Raw genomic sequence first — 23,373 nt, 5'->3', positions numbered from 1 at the left:
CTTCTCTGCACTCTGCTCCCAAACCAGGCTTCTCTCCACACTGATCTGTGACCCTGTTCTTCTCTGCACTCTGCTCCCAAACCAGGCTTCTCTCCACACTGATCTATGACCCCGCTCTTCTCCACACTCTGCTCCCAAACCAGGCTTCTCTCCACACTGATCTATGACCCCGCTCTTCTCCACACTCTGCTCCCAAACCAGGCTTCTCTCCACAGTGATCTGTGACCCCGCTCTTCTCCGCACTCTGTTTGAAAACCAGGCTTCTCTCCACACTGATCTATGACCCCGCTCTTCTCCGCACTCTGCTCCCAAACCAGGCTTCTCTCCACACTGATCTATGACCCCGCTCTTCTCTGCACTCTGTTCCCAAACCAGGCTACTCTCCACACTGATCTATGACCCCGCTCTTCTCCACACTCTGCTCCAAACCAGGCTTCTCTCCACACTGATCTGTGACCCAGCTCTTCTCCGCATTCTGTTCCCAAACCAGGCTTCTCTACACACTGATCTATGACCCCGCTCTTCTCCGCACTCTGTTCCCAAACCAGGCTTCTCTCCATACTAATCTGAACCTACTGCCCACAGTGCTCTCTGACCCTGCTCTTCTCCTCACTCTGTTCCCAAACCAGGCTTCTCTCCACACTGATCTGTGACCCCGCTCTTCTCTACACTCTGTTCCCAAAACAAGCTTCTCTCCATACTAATCTGAACCTACTGCCCACAGTGCTCTCTGACCCTGCTCTTCTCCTCACTCTGTTCCCAAACCAGGCTTCTCTCCACACTGATCTGTGACCCTGTTCTTCTCCGCACTCTGCTCCTAAGCCAGGCTTCTCTCCACACTGATCTGTGACCCTGTTTTTCTCTGCACTCTGCTCCCAAACCAGGCTTCTTTCCACACTGATCTGTGACCCTGTTCTTCTCCACACTCTGCTCCCAAACCAGGCTTCTCTCCATACTAATCTGAACCTGCTGCCCACAGTGCTCTCTGACTCTGCTCTTCTCCTCACTCTGTTCCCAAACCAGGCTACTCTCCACACTGATCTATGACCCCGCTCTTCTCCACACTCTGCTCCAAACCAGACTTCTCTCCACACTGATTTGTGACCCAGCTCTTCTCCGCATTCTGTTCCCAAACCAGGCTTCTCTACACACTGATCTCTGACCCTGCTCTTCTCCGAGCTCTGCTCCCAAACCAGGCTTCTCTCCACAGTGATCTGTGACTCTGCTGCCTTCAATGCTCTCTGACCATGAACTAATCCACACTCTGTCTCTGACCCTGCTCCACTCTCTGCTTCTCTCCACACTGACCTGTGACCCTGTTCCCTGCATTCATTTTCTGACCCTAATATCCTATACACTGTACTGTCTGACACTGCTCCCATCCACCCCACATTCTGCTCAGTGGCCCTGATCCCTTCCACTATCTAATCTATGACCCTTCATCCATCCACACAGTGAGACCCTGCCATCCAGGCTCTGCTCTGTGGTCTGACTTCCCTACACCCTCTGGTATTCTGATTATCTCTACTAGTATTGTGAAACTTGTCAGTCCAAGCCCTCTATACTCACACTGTATAACCTTGTTTTCCTTAACAGGACTCTGCTCGTATCACACTCACAGAAAAACCCATTACCGTGAAAGCCTCTGCATCCAGTAAGCTCCAGAAGCTGGCTGGGAGCCTGTAAGTACAGTATGCCCATGAGACTGACCAGCATTTACTGCAGACATGTACCAAGTGTAGTGTTTCCAATGTTTTTGTTTTATTATTTTGTACTGCTTTGTGTGTTGTTCATAGCAATGGACTGTCAGTTCTTGTTCTCACTTGCAGGTACCGGGTAGTGTACAGCTTCTCCCCAAAGAACCCGGATGAGCTGCAATTGAACGTCGGGGACATAGTGACAGTGACTCAGCGTTGTGAGGACGGTTGGTACGTAGGTAAGTATCTCAGTCCAGAGAGATGACCATGACAGTGACCATAAGTCCTGCATGTCTCATATCACTGCTCTCTCTGTCTCACAGGTGTCTGCTGGAGAACAAAAAAATTTGGAAGCTTCCCTGGAAATTTTGTTGCCCCCTATGTGACTTTAGAGAATACTCCCTCATGAACACTGTGCGCACCATTTATAACATCATGCAGATCTGGCAGTGCCCACCAATGAGCATGAAAAATGAAATGCTTGTCCAATGGGAATGTTAGATCTCACCCTCACCGTAGACTGTGTTTTTTGGCATGTGCATATCTGTGTGTGTATATAAGTGCACCTTGTCTGGCTAAATTACATGTTGGGCGGTATAAAAAATGTACATATTAACAAAATATAACAAATATGTGATCTATTACATGGAATGTTCGGAATAGGGTATTGCAAATTAAAAGCTTTCTTTTTTTTTTTACGTAATTTGGAGCACCATGCCTAAAATGTACTAAATTATGTATAAAAATGATCCGTGTAATTCCCCATGCTGCCCCAACATTTCTGTTCTTATTCCCTTATTTATCAGAGCTCCTGAAAATCACTGTAAGTGGAGTGACTTGGGAATCATTGTCAGGATACTACGTAAAGGTTTAGCTCTTTTCCCCTGGCAGCTAACTGGTCTGCACGGAGGCAGTCTTAGGTGTCACCCTGGCCCATCTGGTAACCCTAATATGTTCGGAACCACTTAGGCAAACAGTTGGTTCATTTTCAAATTACAAACACAAAAAGTCTTTATTTGCAAAATAGCACACTCCGTAAAATATAACACTTTAACAGAACAATTGCCAGGGGGTTTACCAAGGATGCCACCCTTCCTAAATAAGCTATAGTCACCGTCACCAACTAGCGCTGTCCTAGATGATGAGCTACGAACGTCTATCCCTCTACCAACTTGGTAGGGATTGGATTGAGTCCACTATCTTCCTGCTTTTATCAGACCCACAGATGGTTAAGACCCACAAAGACTTCCACGATCAGTCCAACAGGAGTTGGAACCCCAAGTCAATGTTGTCCAGGCAAAAGACTCACGTTGGTGCGGTGACTCGTCCTTCAGATCCCCGCTCTGGTTCCCATGCTGGTGTGGCTTCAGCATTGCCGTCTTTAGATATCCGACCTGCACAGGATTGATACCTGCTTATCAAGAGGGCTTTCATTTAGCCTTCCCAAAGTCTCAGAGTGATATAAGGCACCCTGCTGTGAGTGACTCCGGGCAGTCTAGCTGTGCATGAAGTTGGACAATGGGTACCCACTTTACCATGCAATGGAGCATAAACACATCAATCCTTGGGCACCAAGAGCCAAACACCAATTAACCCAGGATACTATTTTTTGGTGATTTGCTGACCTGGACAAACTGATAATTCTGGCACAACATGGCTGACCGCTGGAGGAGGAAGTCCCGCAAGGTTAAAAGTCAATGGCACAACTGCTTGGGATGCCTCTGGTTGGCTGAGTACCCTGAAGCCATAAGTGATATTGGCTCCTTTAGTGGATTTGTTAACATACCTGGGAGTGCTTAATGACCAGACGTAGTGAAATGTAAGAACTGTATAACACACAACAGACATATAACTGATATGGCAGCACACAATAATAAGTATTAACGAGAGAGGATGTCCTATTTTCAGCAGCCCAACACCCTGCTCTCGCCCTAAGCATGTTTGTGCATGTGCCCATCTGGGATTATTGCAGTAAAGGGAAATATATGCAAATATGATTGTGGTAATAATAAAAGTAATAATAAAAATGGAAACTCGTATAACATCTGTCAGTCTCAGATTTCTGCATAGCCTTCACCTGTCTATCTCTTTCCACTTACCTGACCCCACACATCCCTTTCTGATCCCCTTACTATATTTCCCACCATTTTCATCATTATCATCATCATTATTTATTCATATAGCGCCACTAATTCCGCAGCGCTGTACAGAGCACTCACTCACATCAGTCCCTGCCCCAATGGAGCTTACAGTCTAAATTCCCTAACCCACACACACACAGATAGACAGATACACAGACTAGGGTCAATTTGATAGCAGCCAATTTAACTATTAGTATGTTTTTGGAGTGTGGGAGGAAACTGGAGCACCCGCAGGAAACCCACGCAAGCACGGGGAGAACATACAAACTCCACACATATAAGGCCATGGTTGGGAATCGAACTCATGACCCCAGTGCTGAGAGGCAGAAGTGCTAACCACTTAGCCACCGTGCTGACCATTTTTCTATTTTCCCTCCCTCACTCTTCTTCATCAACATCATCATCATCTATTTATATAGCGCCACTAATTCCGCAGGGCTGTACAGAGAACTCATTCACATCAGTCCCTGCTCCATTGGAGCTTACAGTCTAAATTCCCTAACTTACACATACACACAGCCCGAGAGAGACTAAGGTCAATTTAATAGCAGCCAAATCACCTACTAGTATGTTCTTTCCTATTCCCTTCTTCATCTTTTTCCCCATCATTTTCACTTTCCCTCTTTTACTACGGTGTATATCCATGATTGATAGAACTTAATAAGGGACTTATGATGAGGATGACATGGGAGACAGCACATACACACAGCTGCAGTGTGTTCTCCTTCTGTGCTGTGTTGAGTATTCCGCCTGTATTACCCCCAGTGGTTGCATGAATGGCCCTTGTGGCCACCATAGAGATCTATGATCCCTTTTTAGATCTGCATTCTGCACCATTCAACTGAACGCAGTGTGGACTGTGCTCTGTGTGCATGTGCCTCTAAAATAGCCTTTCCCACACTGTCTCTCCTCTCTTTCCTTCTGCCCTCCCCTGGGCGTGGTGCCCTGTATGTCTTACGTAACTGCCCTGCCTCTCCCTGTCTCTGTGCCCAGTGCCCGAGGCACTTACGGGTTGAGGCGGCAGTCATGAAGATGTCTGCTTGCATTCCACATCTACACAATGTGAATCAGATCGCCTCAGATTTCAGGACAGGGCAGTGACCAGCTCAGCTCGCTGCACCTACACTAATAGTTCTAGTTTCTTATATTAAAGGCCGCTGTTATACAGGAGCACACTTATCAATCTTCTCATAAGTGAAAAATAGTTTTCAATCCTTATCGCATTGATAAGGATTGAACTATTTCTTAAATTTATGAAGAACCCAACACAGAAACAGCAGTTCCGATAAACTGCTGTTTCTGTGATAAAAAAAAATCGCACTTACCACTGCCTCTTCGGAATGCGCTGTCTCTGGATCTCCTCCTGGTCCTCTTTGTTTCTTTTCTTACAGCAACTGTGCATGTGCACGTTGCAGAGAGCGAGCGGTGAGTGACAGGGAGGGATCATGTGATCCCTCCACACATGCGCTGACCAGCTCTGCTCTTCGGAGCAGAGCTGACAACACTGACATTTTTCAATTATGATAATGTAAGCCAGCTTCAGCTGATGTACATTATCATGAGAAGTTACCGAAAAAAAACATTTTTTCGTAATTTGTTAAATTGCGGTAGGGAGCAGTCACTATACTGTTGTATGGTGACTGCTCCCCAAAACTAAACAGAATGCAAAGCAGCAGATATCCACGATATCTGCTGCGATGCACCTTTCTTAAATATGCGCAACACTCCAACTTGCGTTGGAGTTCCAGTAACTGAGTGCAGCGTTGCTAACACTCCTTCATAAATATGCCCCACAGTGTCTTACCTCTTTATGTGCATGATGCAAATGCAGCCCAAGTAAAACTTGCTTCACTACGAACGCCATCATGACCTGTTTAGTGAATGCGATTATAATGTAGTTTTTCTATATATACATCTTTAATAAATATTTACAAAGCCCAGAAAATTACACCTTAAATACACAATACAGGATAACAGAAATTGAATTGTACAATTGGTCAATATAGAAAATAGGGACATTTCCAGTTAGGGACAATTGGCAACTAAAGTCTATGCAAGTGTGTAACTAGTATAGCGGCTGGGGGCCCCTCTATCAAAGCCCCAGGTGTATATGTAGGTTTTTCACCCTTAGGCAGTATATAGTGTCCTGTGTCTATGTGCAGATCTCAGACCATATACAGATACATGTGCACACTTTCAAATATAGTATGCAAGCTATCAGAAATGTATGTACATAAATGTACATAAATGTATGCAGTGAATTTATCTGCCCTTTTCAAAGTCCCGTTTTATGACCGGCAGTGTGTGGAAGGTTTGTTTGGCTGCTTGTTTTAGTAACATAAGTGGACTCTGTACAGCAGCAATGTCCACAAACAGCCAGGAGTGAGATGAAACCAGCAAAGAATGAGAAACACAAAGCAGAAACCAAATCCGCCTGTAACTCAGCGTATTTCCTACAAGAGGATACATTTTCCATGTTCACGATCGATCGCACTACTGGGGATAGTCTAGGAAGCTGGAGGAAGCTGAACTTGTTCTTATAAATGTCTTTAATGGAGCGACTACATGTGTTGTATTCTGTTATAGCTGCATTTTATTGTGACATTAACTAAACCCTGACCATTTTTTAAGTATCCCTAAAGACAAGGTGGTAGTGGCAGAAAAAAAGAAGCTATAACTTTACAGAATGTGGAGTAATAAGAAATCTTAGAGACAACTGAAGACAGACTTACACCCCTCTTTTATACAATATTCCCCCGATAGCAGGGGCGGGGGAGGGGGGGGAGGCTGGTGGTGTGTGTGTGTGTGTGGGAGGGGGGGTATACTTAAACAAAGGCTTATTTATTTATTTATTTATTTATTTAAATAAAGCCTTTCCTTGAATGGTCCAATTTAATTACTTTTTTAAAAAAAATATTTTTATACATTTGATTGTTTTTTTTACATTATTTGCAATTTTCTTAACAAATTTAAAGAACCAAGGGGCATATTTAACAATTGACGGTATTGCACTATCGTGCACTTACCGTGTAATTAGGTCATGGAAGTCTCAAATTGATATTTATGAAAGCTCCATCGGACTGTTCAATCTCGAAAACCATTAATTTTCTCTGCACTTCGTTTTTTCTAGCAGTCACCATACAACAGTATGGTGACTGCTCGGGGCCGGCATTTAACAAGTTCCGAAAAAATTAATTTTTCGGAAACTTGTAATGTAAATGTACTACATCATCAGAACTGTTACAGAATCCCTTCTTCCTCGGTATGTCCAGCTCTGCTATGGAGAGAAGAGCTGGACAGCGCATGTGCAGGGAGTGGTCTTGTGATCCCTCCCTGTCATCTGATCTCATTTCAGACTACAGATGCAGAAACACTAGTCTCGTGTCTGTGCACAGCCTGGAGGTCTCTAGACTGCACATGCGCAGTTGCATCTACAAATGAAAAAAAAAAGAGGAGGAGGAGATGGGAATACAGCGCGTCCGAAGAGGCAGGGGTAAGTATGATTTTTTTTTTCACAGAAACAGCAGATTATCGGGACTGCTGTTTCTGTGCTCCGGTTTTGATAAATTTGAGAAATGAATCAATACTTATCCGTCCAATAAGGATTGATAACCATTTCTCTATTTCAACGATAAATGATAAATGTGCCCCCAAGTCTGGACTTCCAGCTCCATCGTCAATGCGTGAGCCAACATCAGAGATGGAGAAGACTTTCTGACGGAACAGTCAGAGTCCTCTTCCCGCCAACAGCCAGTGTCACCGGAGAACTGAGCATCGCAACAAGCAGCGAAAGAAAATCTATGGATAGACTCCATAGTCTGTAACAGAGGACAGCGGCTTCAAGACCACTGTAGGATGGAGCACATAGTTGAGGTGTATGTGAGGCTGTTCATATATCACCAGCACCACCATCATCACCATCGTTTATTTACAACAGTCTGCAGCACAGGACAGTTTACAAAATAAAAATTATACATAGAAACAGAACATACGAGGTGATGGAGAAGGTGCAGAACGAGTGTAGAGCGATCCATGGTTGTGAGAACTTACAATCTAGATGGAGAGAGTAATGTTGAGACAGTAGGAGCGAGCGGGACGGGTTGGAAGCTGGTAGTGCCCAAAGCAGAGTCAGGAGGGGGTGAGGTCGCCTATGAGCGCTTCACAGATGGAAGGTTGGAGGAAAGTCTGGTCAGAGAGGATAGGGAGTCTCAATAAGTAGGCAATATAACATAGGCTACAGAAGGGGGGGGGGCACTTTGGCTCCCCAACTAATTCAGCGTTGCTCGATAAATTTCCAGTACGACAGTTACCTGGACATGTATAGTTACCTATATAACATGACTCTCAATGGACTTTAGAACGTTTCTGTGAACTGGTGCCAAGTTGTCACCCCTGTATCACTCTGCTGAACATCAATTCTGATAATGAATAAAAAGAAGTGGGCAATAAGGGTAACACTAGGTGTAAGGGCCGAGCAGCACTAATGGATGCCACATCCATACAACATGCGAGTGGAGATGTGCAGACTGCACATTGGGAGAGAACAGAATGTTTATTTCATAGTTTCGGCACATTCTTCCCAGCAAATGTAAGGAATGGTCTAGTGAATGCCAGAAAGGAAGCGCAGTGACAGACAGGGTAGTGTGCAGTGTCTCAGCCGCCATGGTAATGACAGGGTCATCTATGTCCCTTATATATTACTGCTGCATTCTTCCAGTATATCCATCCCTGTATCTATCTGTATGTCCAGCATGGTTCTTCTTCTTTACTGCTCAGGACAGGTCTGACTCTTCACATCTGCTGAGCATGAGACTAATGGGCCTTCAGAGATCAGGGAACTAACATATAATTGGAGGAAGGGTAACCTTACACCTCTACACTTTACCCAAACCTGTTCCTCTGCATAGGTTACCGGGGTCAGTAACATTCCACATTTTAACTGATTTCTCTATATTTATTTTAGCCAGTAGATAATGGTTAATTCATTTTTTTTTACTTCGTTTTAGTATCCTCGATGGCGGTGAGAGTGCCGTGTTGCAATGGGGTTTGTTGGCACAAGTTATAATGCAGTTTATAATGCAATATATTGCTGCTGGGCACTGATAGTCCTGTATCCCAAAACATTGGGATCCATGGTTTTGAATTAAAAAGCCGGGACAGCAAATTACATTACGTTTGCTCAGTCTGCAAAACAATCACTTCTTTTTGGGTGACAAATGTAGTCAAATATTACAGAACCTTTTTTCCTGAATCCTGGGAAAATTCAGAGCACTCGTTGTGGATCAATTACAAAGAGAAGTACTTGCGTAAGTAACCCCTATTTACTGGGGTAGGGTAAAGGGGTAATAGTTTTTCTCCGGCTTTGTGGATCAACTGACCAGGGTCATTTTAACAGCATGTGCCCAGTGGGAAAGATGGCCCTGCAACTGACAGGTGTATCCACGAGGGTACCCAGGGAGACCATGCCCAATGAACTGACGTGTCATACATAAAAGCCCGCTGCCGTGTTTATTACTGTGGTAAAAGGTCATAGGAAAACAGGGATCAGGGATGGGAGTGATAGATTATAGAAAGTGTTCAAAAGGGATAAAACTTTACAGTAAAATAACACAGCTCAAATAGGGTCAGTAAATGTGGTCAACAATAAGGAGTATATTGTCGGGGCCCTGGCTCTGCTCACCAAGCACACGCTGGGCCCTTTTACTCTCCCACAGTAATAAAACACACTCAGCGCACACACTCCGCTAATCCTCCCCTGGAGAGGCTTCGCTGCACAGTCCGCAGGCTACACTCCTTGGGACCAACTGCAGCCAGTGATGCTAGAAACATAGAACATAAAAACATAGAATTTGACAGCAGATAAGAACCACTTGGCCCATCTAGTCTGCCCATAATCAGACTATGTAGACCGATAATATAATCTTTAATAGCAGTCCTGTAATCACCCATTACATGTATCAAAATCATGTTGGAAGGGGATGTGTAATGCTTTAACATTGCTTAATCATCCGGGGACTGTGCATACAAAGCTGATCCGGAGATGCTGTGGAAGCCATCAACAGCAGTATACTAATATAATACGTGTTCCTATAATCAGACTTTACACAGAACAAGTGACCTGGTCAGTAGTGGTGTAGAAGTGAGTATGACCCTGTTCTATTGTCTGTGAACAATGTCGTTATTTCCTCTGGTTTTTAAAATTAATCTAAGAGTTTAAGGCTAGGTGCATGCACTGAAGCTGCTGGCAAATTAATAGGCGAGAAGAATGAATGCGGCACAGAGGTTGTAAGGCTATCCTTATGTCTATCCCAAGCATGTTTAAATTGCTCTATTGTATTAGCCTCTACAACCTCTGATAGGAGGCTATTCCACTTATTCACTACCCATGCTGTGAAGCAGTTTTTCTTCACATTTCCTCTGAACCTACCTCCCTTCTCTTCCCCCCCAGTGTCAGTGCATGTCCTCATGTTCTAATACTTCTCTTCCCCCCAGTGTCAGTGCATGTCCTCGTGTTCTAATACTTCTCTTCCCCCCCAGTGTCAGTGCATGTCCTCATGTTCTAATACTTCTCTCCCCCCCCCCCAGTGTCAGTGCATGTCCTTGTGTTCTAATACTTCTCTTCCCCCCAGTGTCAGTGCATGTCCTCATGTTCTAATACTTCTCTTCCCCCCAGTGTCAGTGCATGTCCTTGTGTTCTAATACTTCTCTTCCCCCCAGTGTCAGTGCATGTCCTCATGTTCTAATACTTCTCTTCCCCCCAGTGTCAGTGCATGTCCTCATGTTCTAATACTTCTCTTCCCCCCAGTGTCAGTGCATGTCCTCATGTTCTAATACTTCTCTTCCCCACAGTGTCAGTGCATGTTCTCATGTTCTAATACTTCTCTTCCCTCCCAGTGTCAGTGCATGTCCTCATGTTCTAATACTTCTCTTCCCCCCAGTGTCAGTGCATGTCCTTGTGTTCTAATACTTCTCTTCCCCCCAGTGTCAATGCATGTCCTCGTGTTCTAATACTTCTCTTCCCCCCAGTGTCAGTGCATGTCCTCGTGTTCTAATACTTCTCTTCCCCCCAGTGTCAATGCATGTCCTCGTGTTCTAATACTTCTCTTCCCCCCAGTGTCAATGCATGTCCTCATGTTCTAATACTTCTCTTCCCCCCAGTGTCAGTGCATGTCCTCATGTTCTAATACTTCTCTTCCCCCCAGTGTCAGTGCATGTCCTCGTGTTCTAATACTTCTCTTCCCCCCAGTGTCAGTGCATGTCCTCGTGTTCTAATACTTCTCTTCCCCCCAGTGTCAGTGCATGTCCTCATGTTCTAATACTTCTCTTCCCTCCAGTGTCAGTGCATGTCCTCGTGTTCTAATACTTCTCATCCTTTGAAGAATGTTTCCCTCCTGTACCTTGTCAAAACTCTTGATATATTTGAAAGTTTCAATCATGTTCCCCCTTTTCTCTTCTCTGCTTCAAACTATACATATTAAGATCTTTTAGTCTTTCAAGGTAAGTTTTGTGCTGTAGACCATGATCATTTTAGTTGCCCTTCTTTGTACAATCTCTAATGTATTTATATCCTTCTGGAGATATGACCTCCAAAAAGTATTCTAGATGAGGCCGTACCAATGACTTATACAGTGACATTATTACTTCTTTCTTTCTGCTACTGATTCCTCTCCCTATGCAACCAAGCATCTGACTTACCTTTCTCACTGCTTTGTTACATTGCTTACCTGCCTTTAAGTCACCTGTCATAGTGACTCATAGATCCCTTTCCTCCTCAGTAATTTCCATTATAGTCCCGTTATTACTATATTTAGCCTTTGGGTTTTTGAGATTTTGAGGTTTTTGCATGATTTTGGCATTAAACTGTAGTTACCACTCTCTTGACCATTCCTCCAGTCTACCTGGATCATCAATCATTTATTTTACCCCTCCTGGTGTGTTTGCCCTGTTGCATATCTTTATGTCACCTGCAAAAAAGGCATACTTTCCCTTCAATACCATTTGCAATGTCACCAATAAAGACATTAAAAATCACTAGCTCAAGTACAGATCCCTGGGGTACTCCACTGGTAACCTTTCCCTCCTGTGAATGTATCCATTTACTATAACTCTCTGTGTTCCATCCTGCAAACAAGATCTTATCCATTCAAACGTCTTAGAATCCAATCCCAAATCTTTGGAGTTTAAGAGTCAGCGATGTGGGACACTAAAATCTAGAAAAGCTAGGGCCCCCTTATCTTTGAGCTACTGTGAGTTGAAACAAATAAGGTATGACTGTGTAATGTCAGCTTCCCTGTTTTCGTACAGGATGAAGTGTGTCCACTAGGGGCAGGACAAACGTGTGCTACACATGGAACAGCACATCTCTATAGCTACAATTGTGCCTATTTTCCAGGACCCGCAGTACAGAGGTGCGTGCCCCTTTAAGCAAGTTTATGATCCAACATTCTTGTACATTCTCTTACAGCCCTCTATGTTGTGTTTCTATCACCCCTGAAATCATGGGTCACTGAGGCTGTCTATACATAATGCAGAAATTATGGCTGCTTAAAAGAAAAAAAATATATATTTCCGAAAGTTGAGTATTATCTGTGCTTAGATGGGACAAGATCCTTCATTTTATCGGAAAATTACAATTTCCCCAATCTCTCAGGTGTTTTAAGTTTCAGGTCCATTTACTCTACAGAAAAAAGACAGCAGCGCACTGCAAATAGGGAACATCTGTAAATATACATAACATCCAACCCTTCTTTATTATTTCAGTATCCCATATCTCAAAAAAGTCTAATGTTTGCATATCGGCCAGACCCACCACCCGCATAAAATGTGCCGATTCTGCAACTTGCACTGCAGCTCCATGCTAGGTCCTATGAAAGAAGACAGACACAATCTGATAACACAGCTCCATGATATGTGGATCTATCGCACAGAACTGTGGGCTCATAAAGTCCCCCAGTGTCTTATTTGCTATGTGACTTACAGTCTAGTTTCTAAACAAAGTCTCTCTTTCTCCCCCCTGGCAGTCTCAGTCTCTCATCCTGGCTGTCTCTCAGACTCCTGAGCTTTCCTAGTAGTTTAACTAAAAGCAGATGTGAGAGGCTCTTATATGGGGACTGAGAAACTGAGATCTGGCTATTTGGAGGCTAACCCAACTCCTGAGTGCCTCATTGCTCAGCCGCAGAGGGGCACTGAGAGAAGAGGACAGAGGGTGCAGAGAATGAGAGGGGAGGGGAGGGGTGAGTGTCAGGAGACAAAGGTGTGTCTGTGGTAAGAGGAGGAGACAGACACAGGCGGGGACAGAGAGAGACAGGTGTGTCCTAAAGACAGGAAGAAGAGACAGAGAAGTGACAGAAAGACAGCAGTGAGAGTGAGAGAACCGAGAGGTGCAGACACACTGGGTGACCTGAAGGCAGAGAGCCAAGAGAGAGGCACAGAGAAGAGGACTGGCAGAGACAGAAGGGGCATCACTGGCAGAAGAGACGTCTGTTTGACATGTGAGTCTATCTGTCATATAGACAGCCTAAGGGCAGGGAGGGGAGTGAGGGAGACACATCAGCTAAGAGGGGGGAAGAGAGTTATAGAGGCAGAGAGAGAGAACAGTGTAATAAAGTACAGAGGGAAGAGTGCACAGGGTGGGGATGAAGTGAGAGACAAAATAATCTGAGAAAAGAGCTGTATAGAGAGCAAAGATCAAGAGACAAACAGGGTGAGAGAGACACAGGGCGGGAACAGGAAAGAACTAGATTAAGAGAAAACACAGCTTAGTACAGTATAATACTACAGCGTGAGCAGTAACAGTCTTATAACAGTCTTCTAAACTAAACGTTTCAGTCCTAGGGGTGAGAGCAGACTAAGGAGAGGATGAGCTGGGCGCACGAAGACTCGGAGGTGTATAAGATGCTGCAGGGGAACCAGGAGACAAGGACATCCCCCAGGCAATCCAGCAGCTTCAGGCTACTGCAGGAGGCTCTGGAGAGCAACCCTGATGGTACCTCTAGGACTGGACTCTGACACTGCAATCTGCACAGCTGGGTGTTCACACTAATACTGCTACTAACAGACATTGCCCACAACAGTATGTGTCTGTGAGTGTAAGGACTAAAGATCAATGACACCACCACTAACACTATCACTAACATAACACTACTAGCAGACACTGCCACCACTAATACTATCACTAACATAATACTACTAGCAGACACTGCCACCACTGACACTATCACTGACATAACACTACTAGCAGACACTGCCACCACTGACACTATCACTGACATAACACTACTAGCAGACACTGCCACCACTGACACCATCACTAACATAACACTACTAGCAGACACTGCCACCACTAATACTATCACTAACATAATACTACTAGCAGACACTGACACTATCACTGACATAACACTACTAGCAGACACTGCCACCACTGACACTATCACTGACATAACACTACTAGCAGACACTGCCACCACTGACACCATCACTAACATAACACTACTAGCAGACACTGCCACCACTAATACTATTACTAACATAATACTACTAGCAGACACTGACACTATCACTGACATAACACTACTAGCAGACACTGCCACCACTGACACCATCACTAACATAACACTACTAGCAGACACTGCCACCACTAATACTATCACTAACATAATACTACTAGCAGACACTGACACTATCACTGACATAACACTACTAGCAGACACTGCCACCACTGACGCTATCACTGACATAACACTGCTACTAGCAGACACTACCACCACTAACACTATCACTGACATAACACTGCTCCCAGCAGACACTGTCACCACTGACACTATCACTGACATAACACTGCTCCCAGCAGACACTGCCACCACTGACACTATCACTGACATAACACTGCTCCCAGCAGACACTGACACTATCACTGACATAACACTGCTCCCAGCAGTCACTGTCACCACTGACACTATCACTGACATAACACTGCTCCCAGCAGACACTACCATCACTGACACTATCACTGACATAACACTGCTCCCAGCAGACACTGACACTATCACTGACATAAGACTGCTCCCAGCAGACACTGACACTATCACTGACATAACACTGCTCCCAGCAGACACTGTCACCACTGACACTATCACTGACATAACACTGCTTCCAGCAGACACTGTCACCACTGACACTATCACTGACATAACACTGCTCCCAGCAGACACTGACACTATCACTGACATAACACTACTAGCAGACACTGCCACCACTGACACTATCACTGACATAACACTACTAGCAGACACTGCCACCACTGACACTATCACTGACATAACACTACTAGCAGACACTGCCACCACTGACACCATCACTAACATAACACTACTAGCAGACACTGCCACCACTAATACTATCACTAACATAATACTACTAGCAGACACTGACACTATCACTGACATAACACTACTAGCAGACACTGCCACCACTGACACTATCACTAACATAACACTACTAGCAGACACTGCCACCACTAATACTATCACTAACATAATACTACTAGCAGACACTGCCACCACTGACACTATCACTAACATAACACTACTAGCAGACACTGCCACCACTGACACTATCACTAACATAACACTACTAGCAGACACTGCCACCACTAATACCATCACTAACATAATACTAATAGCAGACACTGCCACCACTGACACTATCACTAACATAACACTACTAGCAGACACTGCCACCACTGACACTATCACTAACATAACACTACTAGCAGACACTGCCACCACTAATACCATCACTAACATAATACTAATAGCAGACACTGACACCACACTGACACTATCACTAACATAACACTACTAGCAGACACTACAACCACACTGACACTATCACTAACATAACACTACTAGCAGACACTGCCACCACTGACACTATCACTGACATAACACTGTTCCCAGAAGACACTACCACCACTAACACTATCACTGACATACCACTGTTCCCAGCAGACACTGCCACCACTGACACTATCACTGACATAACACTGCTCCCAGTACACACTGCCACCACTGACACTATCACTGACATAACACTGCTCCCAGTACACACTGCCACCACTGACACTATCACTGACATAACACTGCTCCCAGTACACACTGCCACCACTGACACTATCACTGACATAACACTGCTCCCAGAAGACACTACCACCACTAACACTATCACTGACATACCACTGTTCCCAGCAAACACTGCCACCACACTGACACTATCACTGACATTACACTGCTCCCAGCAGACACTGCCACCACTGACACTATCACTGACATAACACTGCTACTAGCAGACACTACCACCACTAACACTATCACTGACATAACACTGCTCCCAGCAGACACTGTCACCACTGACACTATCACTGACATAACACTGCTCCCAGCAGACACTGCCACCACTGACACTATCACTGACATAACACTGCTCCCAGCAGACACTGACACTATCACTGACATAACACTGCTCCCAGCAGACACTACCATCACTGACACTATCACTGACATAACACTGCTCCCAGCAGACACTGACACTATCACTGACATAACACTGCTCCCAGCAGACACTACCATCACTGACACTATCACTGACATAACACTGCTCCCAGCAGACACTGACACTATCACTGACATAACACTGCTTCCAGCAGACACTGTCACCACTGACACTATCACTGACATAACACTGCTCCCAGCAGACACTGACACTATCACTGACATAACACTACTAGCAGACACTGCCACCACTGACACTATCACTGACATAACACTACTAGCAGACACTGCCACCACTGACACTATCACTGACATAACACTACTAGCAGACACTGCCACCACTGACACCATCACTAACATAACACTACTAGCAGACACTGCCACCACTAATACTATCACTAACATAATACTACTAGCAGACACTGACACTATCACTGACATAACACTACTAGCAGACACTGCCACCACTGACACTATCACTAACATAACACTACTAGCAGACACTGCCACCACTGACACTATCACTAACATAACACTACTAGCAGACACTGCCACCACTAATACTATCACTAACATAATACTACTAGCAGACACTGCCACCACTGACACTATCACTAACATAACACTACTAGCAGACACTGCCACCACTGACACTATCACTAACATAACACTACTAGCAGACACTGCCACCACTAATACCATCACTAACATAATACTAATAGCAGACACTGACACCACACTGACACTATCACTAACATAACACTACTAGCAGACACTACAACCACACTGACACTATCACTAACATAACACTACTAGCAGACACTGCCACCACTGACACTATCACTGACATAACACTGCTCCCAGAAGACACTACCACCACTAACACTATCACTGACATACCACTGTTCCCAGCAGACACTGCCACCACTGACACTATCACTGACATAACACTGCTCCCAGTACACACTGCCACCACTGACACTATCACTGACATAACACTGCTCCCAGTACACACTGCCACCACTGACACTATCACTGACATAACACTGCTCCCAGTACACACTGCCACCACTGACACTATCACTGACATAACACTGCTCCCAGAAGACACTACCACCACTAACACTATCACTGACATACCACTGTTCCCAGCAAACACTGCCACCACACTGACACTATCACTGACATTACACTGCTCCCAGCAGACACTGCCACCACTGGCACTATCACTGACATAACACTGCTACTAGCAGACACTACCACCACTAACACTATCACTGACATAACACTGCTCCCAGCAGACACTGTCACCACTGACACTATCACTGACATAACACTGCTCCCAGCAGACACTGCCACCACTGACACTATCACTGACATAACACTGCTCCCAGCAGACACTGACACTATCACTGACATAACACTGCTCCCAGCAGACACTACCATCACTGACACTATCACTGACATAACACTGCTCCCAGCAGACACTGACACTATCACTGACATAACACTGCTCCCAGCAGACACTGACACTATCACTGACATAACACTGCTCCCAGCAGACACTGTCACCACTGACACTATCACTGACATAACACTGCTTCCAGCAGACACTGTCACCACTGACACTATCACTGACATAACACTGCTCCCAGCAGACACTGACACTATCACTGACATAACACTACTAGCAGACACTGCCACCACTGACACTATCACTGACATAACACTGCTCCCAGCAGACACTGCCACCACTGACACTATCACTGACATAACACTGCTCCCAGCAGTCACTGCCACCACTGACACTATCACTGACATAACACTGCTCCCAGCAGACACTACCATCACTGACACTATCACTGACATAATACTGCTACTAGCAGGCACTGCCAACACACTGTGGTTTACAGATAGTCAGTTGTGCCAAAATATTACATATATAAGAGAGACATATTTTAACCAATCCATCCTTGTAGTTATGAATTGAGCTACAACTGGTCCATGTAATACTCGGTCTGGCTATAAAAACTGTAGTTTCGGACACAGAATGCAAATACTTGATACAAACATCACTAGGACTGTGCACTGACACAAGTAAGGTGGTCACATGTTCTCTTAACACTTAGAATAGGTACATTTTCTAGGCTCTGCTCAGTTACTCTCTGTATAGGAATGTAGCGAGGCTGGACAGACAGAAACATGCTTCCTTACAGGTACTGAAACACACGTCTTGACTTGAAAGTGACACTGACTGGCTCTCGCTACGTGAGGTCCAAGATCACAAGGATCACTAAGGGCCTTGTCTTGCTGTATTACAGGTATTTCCACAGCTATGCCCAGCAGATTGTCACCCAATGTTCAGAAGCCTGTGGCCAGCGCCCTCCATAAACCCGTCACCAACACTGCGACAACTCCCCTGCGCTTGTGCGAGAGGTGCAACATGGGCATTAGGTGAGTGTGTGAAATGATGTGAGTGTGCGAGAGAGGCTGCACCTTTGTGCACAAGACATCAGGAAAGGGTGTCACTTTGGGAGAGTGTACACGTTGTCATCGGATGAGTGTCACTGTCATCCATTGAATGTAGTGAAAGTGGTAAAGATGTGTCTGTGCTGTACCTTGACATGTGTTGAGTGTGCAATACTCAATGCGTGTGCCAATACATACTTTTAGTGTATGTCATAATAACAATGACATGGATCGTGTTTGGCACTCCCATGTTAATTGTTTAATAAGGAAAAAATGTGTGTATTTGTCATAGTGACAGACCTGTTATGTACAAGGTGAACCTCAAGTGTGTGTCATAGCGACAGACCTGTTATGTACAAGGTGTACCTCAAGTGTGTGTCATAGTGACAGACCTGTTATGTACAAGGTGTACCTCAAGTGTGTGTCATAGTGACAGACCTGTTATGTACAAGGTGTACCTCAAGTGTGTGTCATAGTGACAGACCTGTTATGTACAAGGTGTACCTCAAGTGTGTGTCATAGTGACAGACCTGTTATGTACAAGGTGTACCTCAAGTGTGTGTCATAGTGACAGACCTGTTATGTACAAGGTGTACCTCAAGTGTGTGTCATAGCGACAGACCTGTTATGTACAAGGTGAACCTCAAGTGTGTGTCATAGCGACAGACCTGTTATGTACAAGGTGTACCTCAAGTGTGTGTCATAGTGACAGACCTGTTATGTACAAGGTGTACCTCAAGTGTGTGTCATAGTGACAGACCTGTTATGTACAAGGTGTACCTCAAGTGTGTGTCATAGTGACAGACCTGTTATGTACAAGGTGTACCTCAAGTGTGTGTCATAGTGACAGACCTGTTATGTACAAGGTGTACCTCAAGTGTGTGTCATAGCGACAGACCTGTTATGTACAAGGTGTACCTCAAGTGTGTGTCATAGCGACAGACCTGTTATGTACAAGGTGTACCTCAAGTGTGTGTCATAGTGACAGACCTGTTATGTACAAGGTGTACCTCAAGTGTGTGTCATAGCGACAGACCTGTTATGTACAAGGTGTACCTCAAGTGTGTGTCATAGCGACAGACCTGTTATGTACAAGGTGTACCTCAAGTGTGTGTCATAGTGACAGACCTGTTATGTACAAGGTGTACCTCAAGTGTGTGTCATAGCGACAGACCTGTTATGTACAAGGTGTACCTCAAGTGTGTGTCATAGCGACAGACCTGTTATGTACAAGGTGTACCTCAAGTGTGTGTCATAGTGACAGACCTGTTATGTACAAGGTGTACCTCAAGTGTGTGTCATAGCGACAGACCTGTTATGTACAAGGTGTACCTCAAGTGTGTGTCATAGCGACAGACCTGTTATGTACAAGGTGTACCTCAAGTGTGTGTCATAGTGACAGACCTGTTATGTACAAGGTGTACCTCAAGTGTGTGTCATAGTGACAGACCTGTTATGTACAAGGTGTACCTCAAGTGTGTGTCATAGTGACAGACCTGTTATGTACAAGGTGTACCTCAAGTGTGTGTCATAGTGACAGACCTGTTATGTACAAGGTGTACCTCAAGTGTGTGTCATAGCGACAGACCTGTTATGTACAAGGTGTACCTCAAGTGTGTGTCATAGTGACAGACCTGTTATGTACAAGGTGTACCTCAAGTGTGTGTCATAGCGACAGACCTGTTATGTACAAGGTGTACCTCAAGTGTGTGTCATAGTGACAGACCTGTTATGTACAAGGTGTACCTCAAGTGTGTGTCATAGTGACAGACCTGTTATGTACAAGGTGTACCTCAAGTGTGTGTCATAGCGACAGACCTGTTATGTACAAGGTGTACCTCAAGTGTGTGTCATAGTGACAGACCTGTTATGTACAAGGTGTACCTCAAGTGTGTGTCATAGTGACAGACCTGTTATGTACAAGGTGTACCTCAAGTGTGTGTCATAGCGACAGACCTGTTATGTACAAGGTGTACCTCAAGTGTGTGTCATAGCGACAGACCTGTTATGTACAAGGTGTACTTCAAGTGTGTGTCATAGTGACTGGCATTCCATAAGCTGTATTTATGACATATATATATATATTACTGTTAGGCCAATAATAAGGACTATATTTAACATCTAGGCCAAGGAAGGCCTAAGGCAACCAGCCTAATAGTGCAGGGCAACATGTTTTGGCTTTTAGATTTTATTAATTTTGCTTAAGTTGTTGTGTCAGAGCCTCTGGGACGTTTTAACAAAGGGGCAAAAGGTGTTCTGCTGTGTGCACAACCATTAGACTTCTTAGTACAGATCCTGAATAGGACAGGACACGTCCATTGATGTCAGTAACACCTTGTCTCACAGAGGGGAAAGTCATTTTCGTGAAGCTTTACCAAGATGATCCCAAGATCTCTTAGGTCACATAAAAAAACCTAATCTGAAATGTTACCTATAATAGTCTTTATTATATCTGTTACACATCTGTAACATTAGCTCAAGCCCTGATCAGACTATGTAGACCAATAATATAATCTTTAATAGCAGTCCTGTAATTACCCTATTACTTTAGTCAAAATCATGTTGGAAGGGGATGTGTAATGGTTTAACATTGCTTAATCATCTGGGGACTGTGTATACAAAGCTGATCCGGAGATGCTGTGGGAGCCATCAACAGCAGTATAGTAATATAATACGTGTTCCTATAATCAGACTTTACACAGAACAAGTGACCTGGTCAGTAGTGGTGTAGAAGTGAGTATGACCCTGTTCTATTGTCTGAGAACAATGTCGTTATTTCCTCTGGTTTTTTAAATGAATTAAGGGTTTTGGGCTAGGTGCATGCACTGAGGCTGCTGGCAAATTAACAGACGAGATGAATGAATGTGGCACAGAGGTTGGATAGGTTTTCTCACTGTCATAGCAGCAGCCATACAGGATGGGGAATGTAGACTATGGATCTATTTTGTTGACAACCAAGTAAATAGGTTGTGCATATGTGGCCACGCCAAAATATATTTTTAGCTTGGGCGGTCTTTTAAATAGAACACCGATTGTGTTACATCCCTTCATAAATATGCTGATAACATTGTCATAGAGAGAAGACAGTCATTCCTTCTGCTAATAACAGTTGTCTCCTTGTCTCTCTTGTGCAGTGATGTAGCGGTCAGGATTACGGAGGGACGTTACCGCCACCCAGGGTGCTACGTGTGTTCAGACTGTGGCCTCAACCTACGTATGAGAGGACACTTCTGGGCGGGCGACGATCTGGTGTGCGAGAAACATGCCCGGGCCAGACACCACACATAGACCGGATCCCAGAGAACAGATAATCCGAGTGCGCCTTTTCTCCCACAAACAAGCCTAGTTCTGACCTCGCCACCACTGTAATAAGACAGTACTTGCCTTTCCTGCCAACATTCCTGATTGTGAAATTGGGACAATTCAGGTCACAGACCTGCTCCACCAAAACCAGGTCCCGGAGAGAGATCGGGCTGTTGGCAGTTCTATGATCAGGAACCACTAAAATCAATGTTCTTCTCAAACAGGCCATCGCTGACCTCTAAAATGGACTATGTGTAACTGTGCTTGAACACTGGTGAGTGGAGTGAAATACGTTGAAGAACCACTGATGAATTCACCTGTGTTCAAGCAGTGATTGACAGTAACTTTATTAAACTGGTATAAGTCATACTCTCCCTATCTCAGGTCCACGTGGGATAGGTGGAACTATCCACTCGCCAAATATTTTCCCAACAGTATATTTTAAGGATATTATAAGGCATGACGTTATTCCATGACAATATAAATGCACAAGATGAGATATAAAGTGACTTATAATATCCTTCTTAACGTGTAGCCACAGTTTATAATTGATGACTTCACTGCTCTGCAAATATACGAGTATAATTTACAGATGTGTCGCAACGTCAACATTTCTCATGCATTAAATTGTAAAAAAAATGTAACAGTGCCAAACATAATGATAATATTGACCATTTCAGTCGTTTCACTTTGCACTCTATATACAATAGGCTGCTTAGACATATCTATAGCCTGCATCGTCATATGGTAGCCGTGTTATTCCTCATGGTACGTTGTAACACTCACTATCCCGGGGTGTTACCAGCATGTTGTGAGTACAGAGTGTGGTCTCTGCCTTTTTTCTTATTACAGATGCTGTATTGTGTCTATGTGTTATATATGCTATTAAACTAATCTTTCAAATGGATTTATACCAAGTGTGTTCATTTAAGGATTACCCTAATGGTCGGGTAAATTGCTGCTTAGGGAGAAACAGGTTTCACCGATGCCATTTAAACATTAAAAAGGGTAAACAGGTATTTAGAATGTTTTGGTTTCTTTTTAGTATTATTTGCTGAACCTTCTTTATTAGTTCCTCTTGCTGATAGTTATGCTTTATTTGTGTTGGTAAAGGAAGATTGTGCTAAGACGTTGTTCATTACAGATAATTTGTATGAAGGTGTCTTACAGGTAACTGTGCATAACATTACCTGTGCTTCAGTCTCTATAAGT

General features: G+C 44.3%; 2 protein-coding genes across 8 annotated transcripts in view; both read left to right on the top strand.

Moving 5' to 3' along the window:
• The window catches only part of SORBS3 (sorbin and SH3 domain containing 3), a 31,907-nt gene extending 28,186 nt beyond the window's left edge, over window positions 1-3,721 (top strand). For all 6 annotated transcript variants that reach the window (XM_075207113.1, XM_075207112.1, XM_075207114.1 and 3 more), the window contains 3 exons: window positions 1,597-1,682; window positions 1,830-1,936; window positions 2,021-3,721. In XM_075207113.1, the coding sequence (XP_075063214.1) occupies window positions 1,597-1,682; window positions 1,830-1,936; window positions 2,021-2,106 (279 nt within the window). In that variant the 3' untranslated portion in view covers window positions 2,107-3,721. The remainder of the gene's footprint in view (window positions 1-1,596; window positions 1,683-1,829; window positions 1,937-2,020) is intronic.
• Window positions 3,722-12,949: 9,228 nt separating this feature from the next.
• Window positions 12,950-23,068, top strand: PDLIM2 (PDZ and LIM domain 2). 2 transcript variants are annotated; one of them, XM_075207110.1, is made up of 4 exons: window positions 12,950-13,071; window positions 13,667-13,823; window positions 18,711-18,843; window positions 21,993-23,068. In XM_075207110.1, the coding sequence occupies exons 2-4, from the start codon at window positions 13,697-13,699 to the stop codon at window positions 22,144-22,146; spliced, it is 414 nt and encodes a 137-aa protein (XP_075063211.1). In that variant the 5' UTR covers window positions 12,950-13,071; window positions 13,667-13,696; the 3' UTR covers window positions 22,147-23,068. The 2 variants fall into 2 exon arrangements, with proteins under 2 accessions (XP_075063211.1, XP_075063210.1); XM_075207109.1 differs by lacking the exon at window positions 12,950-13,071 and adding an exon at window positions 13,146-13,329.
• The last annotated feature ends 305 nt before the right edge of the window (window positions 23,069-23,373 follow it).

Source organism: Mixophyes fleayi, chromosome 4, assembly GCF_038048845.1.
Source record: "Mixophyes fleayi isolate aMixFle1 chromosome 4, aMixFle1.hap1, whole genome shotgun sequence".
Lineage (NCBI taxonomy): Eukaryota > Metazoa > Chordata > Amphibia > Anura > Limnodynastidae > Mixophyes > Mixophyes fleayi.
Note: the sequence above shows the minus strand (reverse complement) of the source record. Positions and strands in the feature narration are given on the sequence as shown.